This window comes from Camelina sativa, chromosome 9 (assembly GCF_000633955.1).
Source record: "Camelina sativa cultivar DH55 chromosome 9, Cs, whole genome shotgun sequence".
In the NCBI taxonomy this organism is placed as follows: Eukaryota; Viridiplantae; Streptophyta; class Magnoliopsida; order Brassicales; family Brassicaceae; genus Camelina; species Camelina sativa.
Genome location: NC_025693.1, coordinates 33,275,942 through 33,282,807, shown reverse-complemented (window position 1 = coordinate 33,282,807; position 6,866 = coordinate 33,275,942). Strand labels below are relative to the sequence as shown.

Sequence of the window (6,866 nt, the reverse complement as noted above, 5' to 3'; positions counted from 1 at the left end):
AAAAAAAAAAAAAAAAAAAAGATAGAATATGCATTATATAGCGAATTTTCTCCATTTTCAATTTGCAAAAATAGAAGGATGGAAAAAATCCTATTTGTATTTTAAGCAAATATCATGTCAATTTATTCGATAACAGATTATTTTACAGATAATAAGATGTTATTTCTTTAAATCACACTTACAAAAACATATAACTTATTTACGGTTTTTCCATTGCCTTATTGCCACTTTTAAGTTTTAACCAAAGTTTGGTTACCTAGCAAACAAACCCTAAACAAACCTTGGGAATAACTTTCGATGATAAATTAATTTTAGATGAAGGTTACGTATATATGTAATATGTATCAAGAAAATACGTTTACGGGAAACTAATTAACATGAAATTCCTCAACATATGAAAACTTAATGTTCATCCAATCATTCGATTTTCAATCATTTAGTCATGTAAGTTCTCACATGCTAAAGGCAATTTAATAAAAAGGACAGAAGTAAAACAAGAGAAAGAGAGTGACATAGAGGGTTGATGATTCCTCGGACAAGAATTCGTTATGCTGCGCAGTATTATCATTTCCCTTCTTTTACCTTTTCTTTTCTCTTTTTGCTTACAAATTTTGCCTTTTATTTTCCATAATTTCAATATATATATATATATATATATATATCTGTTAATTTCGGTTTAACTTTCTCTTTCTCGGTTGTGGCGTGATGCCCAGTCCGATCTTCCATGCAGCCTTGGATTAAAATTTTCAGTTTTGAAGATTTTTTGTTCATTAGAAAGTTGCCAAACATCGGGGAGGTTCCATATAATTACAATTTAGGATCAGTGCAGTGGAGTTAATTAGGTTAGGTTTCGTGAGTTTAGAAGAGTACAATAACTTACATTATTAGGCTTAATATTCTTGAAATCAAAACTCCTAGCTACGTTCAAATATGTGTTGCTGTAGTTCAGTAATCAGTATGAATAAAATTTGAAAGGTTAGTTTCAACAAAGAAACAAGAGGCTTTATTAGGTTGGATGATGGAAAAAGAAGAGTTTGGGTGCAAGTAGAATGGACTAATATTGATATGATAATTAATTACATATTTGTAGTTTAATCATTCAATGCCTTTGTCCTGGTGAACTTGAGAGTTTCTATATATGGATACACATGGCATGTTAAAGAGCTTTTAATGATCTACGAGACGTGTAAGTATATGTTTGTCTATATTAACAACCATACGTACGTGAACAAGTGACTCTAATTTTCTATCTTCTTATTTCTAACTAATTTTTTTAATCTAGTATACTAGCTATATATAAAATATCTCAATTCAGTAACAATTAATATGAGGATACCTATAGTTGTATATATCAAATATAACACCGATTATTTGGTTCTAAATATATTTGTAGTGAAACGAAAGATCCTAAAACGAATACAATTATCATGAAAATGAGCAGAACAAACGTAATAGATCCAGAACACTTTTGAATGAGCAACACATAATTGGCTAGAGTCGTTTACATTAAAAAAATAATAATAATTTTGTTTTTAAATTCAGAAAATAAACTTAATAAATTTTCTTATTAAAAGATGTTGTTCTATTTTTTCATACAATCTCAGTAGTACAAATGAGCCAGAGTCAACCCTTAGCTAGAACATATAATTTTTTCGTATGAATAATCTAACCCCAATATACAAATTACTCAACTAATCATCTTCTGTATACATAGTCCTTTTGAACAAAAAGAATGTATACATAGTCCAATTTTCTTTTTTGTACATAGTTCGAATCAAAACACCTATAGAACCTATAAGATCTTCAACTAATAGTAATTCATCGACATTGTTATATTGAATATATTAATAAATTTGAGGCCGTGAGGAGAGTAACGTGTTGATGAAGATACAAAGAGATATTCGGAAGATTTTGCAACCACCATTGATGAAGAGACTATAAAACCAGAGGATCCATTACATGTTTTGAGTTACTTATCTATTAAATGCGTAAAGGAGGAGGATAAAGGACACAACCACACATGCGAAAAAGGAGGTTCCACACGTGATGGATGGTTGTGCATACGTGTGTGAGTTCTAGGGGTGGGATTCACGTGAGAGATTCACCCGACCAAAAACTATATTTTTCGAAACACAGATTTTCTTTTTTTCTTTTTTTTCAAAAATATAAATTTATAAATAATACGAAAAGAGAAAGATACTGGTAGGAGTGAAGAAGGTTGGGCTGTCAACTGTCAATCTCATTTGCAGTTGGAACAAAATTGTAAAAGATTAAAATCATAAAGTATATTTGAAGAATTTTAATGTAACTTCTTTCTTTGTTTTCTGTTTTAATTTTCTTCTATTTCAAGGACGTGAACTTTGTAAACAAGACTTTAGGTGGCAGGAGAGATATATCACTGACTTTAATTATAATTACAAACATTCATTAATTTTTTGATACATTCCGATGAAATATTAACCATCTTCTTGGCTGCCCATGATGAATATTCATAATAGCAAATTGATACTTTTATATGGTAATATATCAAATGTATAACATAACTGGGGGTTGCTTAAATTTTGGTGATATAGAGTGAGGTGGGAGGGGGGAAGAAAATATCAGAAACTTTGAATTATTAAGTAGATGAAATTGGTGGAAAGAAACTAAAGCATAACTGATTTAGGAAGTACTTCAACTTTTTTTATAATAGGCAACTTAATTATCCTTAGCAAAAATTAATATTCTTGATGAACCAGTTGAACTCATTGTATATATGGGTGCTACGAAATCATTTATTTGGTATCTGATTCTTACATAATAGATTCCAACATAAGTCTCCGTAGATATATATACAAGTGGGCTTTTCACTTTTGCTTTCGAGCCGTCCATTAATTATTTATCCCATTGTGGATAAATAATGTAAATTAAATTTGGAAATATAATGTAAATTAAAAAAATATATAAAATACATTGTTACTAATATATATGTAAAAACAAGAGAAGCTAAATTACAAAGACAATAAATAAGGGTCATCGTTACACAATTCTTACGTTTCTTTATGACAATTCTTATGTTTCTATATGCCAATAGCTCTTGTATAGAGGAAAGTAGGGATAGTGAACCTGAAGCCATCGTTGCAACAGATTTAAAGCTTTCTTAGAGTTTGAATCTCATAATAAGGAGGCAATATTGCAAATAATGGTGCCAATATATCAATAAAGAGCATCCATATCGAGCGGTAGAAATGTGATGAAATTTGACATTTATTTATCAATCCTGATAAAACTAATCACAGCTTGCCACGATAGAAGAGTTAAATTAGTGTAATTAATATTAAAAAAGAAAATTAGTGATGCCTGTAGATTTTAAAACCAGAGATAATAGGTAGAGCTTGTCGAATTTAAGTACAGTGTCTCAGAGCAAAGAATTTGTAACCTTCATAAATCAAAGACCAAAGCGAGTTACCAAAGGTATAGCCTAAGAACATATAGATGATCCATGAATCCAAATTCTGAGTTACAAAGCAAGCAGAAAAAAGTCAGAAGGTAATTTTGAGTTGATTAGTCGAACCTTCGTTGAACATTTGTTGAGAGTGAGCTGAGCATTCATGCCAACATCCTATGTTTGGAGATACCACCATGAACAAGATCTTTTGCACCAGATATAATACAATATTTGGGTGATGGTATTTTAGTTATATTTGATATATATACATATACAATGGAGTATCGTTTATCAGTATTGAGATTTTAGCTCTGCATTATAAGTAGCATGAGCTACATACGCTGATTGAAGTAGACACGTAAAAAAAAGTAGTAAAAATGAAAGTAAAACACACACGAAATCAGAGGATAATTGAGTGGACATTGTTGGAATATATAATATTAGAATCTTTTTTTCTGAATAAGTATATATGTATATATGTACATATATTATATATATATAAGGCCCAAAATGAGAATACTTTTTTTTTTTTTTGGCAAATGAGAATATTATTTAAGTAGAAATATATGTGGAAGTATTTATGGTGGTGGTTTGGGTCATTGAGATATGACCTTGGTCTCACCTTATCTTTGTATTCTTTTAAGTTTTGCTTTTTAAAATAAGTTTCCAAATTAACGCCTTTAAAATGTTGATATCAGCCGACATTTCCGTGATAAAAAAGTTAAAATATTTTTTTCTTTTTCTTTTTTTGCATTTATAAATTAATATATCGTTGACAAAAATTATAACCAAAAAAAAAAAAAAAGACAAGGACAGTTTCGTAATTTTAGGATTATATAAGTTTTGTCTTTCTTCATCATCGTTATTGATATGGATACCTTATACCGATTACAATTTTAAAATAAGAAGTTATAAAAACCACTTCATTATTATTATTACAAAAAAACTAAAAATGATAAACAAAAATAATACTAATAAAGAAGAATGGTGGGTTTAAAAGGGAGGCGAGGAAGAAAGAACAGCGACCTCTTCTTCTTCTCTCTTCTCTCTCTTCCTTTCTCTTTGGGAAGAAGATTTTTTTTTATAAGTTTTTGGTTTCAAGAAATTTGCTGAAACAACAAAAACTCTCACTAGCTAACACAGAAAAAATAAAATAAAATAAAAGAAGAGCCTAAGAAAAAGAAAGCTAGAGAGAGAGATAGATAGAAGAAAAGGATAGCTACAATTCTCTGCAACTCCAAGGTAACTCTTCTCTCTTTCTATATACCATATATGTAGATGATGACCAAAGCTGATAGTGAGAACCTTAAAAGAGTTACAAGAAAGAGATTGGCAACAACAACAAAAAAAAAACCTGTATAATACCTAGTTGACTAGCTCCTCTCTCTCTCTCTCTCTCTCTTTCTTTCTTTTTCTTAATTTTTTTTTGTGTGTTATATAAGATTCTCTGTGTATGTCTGAATCCTTACAGGATCCAAGAGCTTTGGAGAGAGAGATAGAGATAGAATGAATAACAAGAATCAAGAACTGATATGGGTTTAGCTACTACAACTTTTCATCAATATCAGAATTCAGATTCTTCTATGTCACAAGATTATCATCATCACCAAGGAATCTTTTCCTTCTCCAACGGATTCCACCGATCATCATCAACTACTCATCATGAAGAGGAAGTAGATGAATCAGCCGTCTCCGGTGCTCAAATTCCGGTTTATGAGACAGCCGGGATGTTGTCTGAAATGTTTGCTTTTCCCGGCGGCGGCGGTGGTGGCTCTGGTGGAGAGATTCTTGATCAGTCTAGTACTAAACAATTGCTAGAGCAACAAAACCGTCACAACAACAACAACAACAACTCAACTCTTCATATGTTACTACCAAATCATCATCAAGGTTTTGCTTTCACCGACGAGAACACTATGCATCAGCAACAACAACAACACTTCACATGGCCATCTTCATCCGATCATCATCAGAACCGAGATATGATCGGGACCGTCCACGTGGAAGGCAGAAAGGGTTTGTCTTTATCTCTCTCATCTTCATTAGCCGCAGCTAAAGCCGAGGAATATAGAAGCATTTATTGTGCAGCCGTTGATGGAACTTCTTCTTCTACTAACGCATCGGCTCACCATCATCAGTTCAACCAGTTCAAGAACCTTGTTCTTGATAATTCTTCTTCTTCTCATCATCATCATCATCAACATCAAGTCGTGGGACATTTCGGGTCATCCTCATCGTCTCCCATGGCGGCTTCTTCCTCCATTGGAGGTATCTATACGTTGAGGAACTCGAAATATACAAAACCGGCACAAGAATTGTTGGAAGAGTTTTGTAGTGTCGGAAGAGGGCATTTCAAGAAGAATAAACTTAGTAGGAACAACTCAAACCCTAATACTACCGGTGGAGGAGGAGGCGGCGTTGGTGGAGGTTCCTCGTCTTCCGCTGGAACAGCTAATGATAATCCTCCTTTATCTCCGGCTGATCGGATTGAACATCAAAGAAGAAAGGTCAAGCTATTGTCTATGCTTGAAGAGGTAACGTTTTCACATTTATTTTTCTCTAACCAAACTAATTTAATTTCTATCAAACTCTTTAATGAACCATTCTAATGATTGAATTTTTTTGTTAAATAAACATTTTCATATTAATCTCTAAAATATTTGATTTTTCTTCGTGATTTTTTTGTTCATTCTAAAATTAATTTGAATCTACCAATATTTCATAAACTCTATATAAGTTATTTTCTTAAAATTTAAATGTATTGAGAAAGACCGACTGGTACAAGAGCACGACACATGCTCTAGTTGGTAAAGCCTGATTACGCAATCCTACCATCACTTATATAATTTTTCTAACTAATATCATTATACTGGTGTTACAGTCTGATTTGATGTATTAATCCATATTTTGTGTCACGCGTTTGGTGGCATCGCATAATCAAATTTAAACATAAGAAATTAAATTATGATTACTTAAGTGATTTAGTCTTCAACCAGAAATTTTGAATTAGAGTTCCCTTCTCCATATAAGCTACCTTTACTACGTAACCAAAACTAGTCCTTGAAGTTACTTCATTATTTATCTTACAATTTATTTTGTAGTTGACATTATCTTGTGTCAAGATTATAATTATAATTTATGTTCTAAGATGTTATTAGGAGAACAAAACACATTTGAAGTATGAATGTATAATATTATCTAATTAAACAAAATAATCTTTTGATGAGGTTTGAATTTTTATCTTTAAAAAATGAGCTAATAATAACAAACAAATTAAAAAACTCATCAATCTATATTTCATTTCTTAAAAATTTAATTTGTAGGTGGACCGACGGTACAACCACTACTGTGAACAAATGCAAATGGTAGTGAACTCATTCGACCAAGTAATGGGTTACGGCGCAGCGGTTCCATACACGACATTAGCTCAAAAGGCAAT

The 6,866-nt window shown here is 31.5% G+C and overlaps 1 protein-coding gene across 3 annotated transcripts in view; it reads left to right on the top strand.

The window, feature by feature from the left end:
* LOC104713815 (BEL1-like homeodomain protein 4) overlaps positions 4,401–6,866 on the top strand; it is a 7,421-nt gene continuing 4,955 nt past the window's right edge. The window contains exons 1-3 of one of the 3 annotated variants that reach the window (XM_010431026.2): positions 4,402–4,669; positions 4,899–5,961; positions 6,751–6,861. In XM_010431026.2, coding sequence (XP_010429328.1) covers positions 4,960–5,961; positions 6,751–6,861 — 1,113 coding nt within the window. In that variant the 5' untranslated portion in view covers positions 4,402–4,669; positions 4,899–4,959. Of the gene's footprint in view, positions 4,670–4,898; positions 5,962–6,750; positions 6,862–6,866 lie in introns of all 3 variants that reach the window. The other 2 variants (XM_019229566.1, XM_010431027.2) reach the window with 2 other exon arrangements.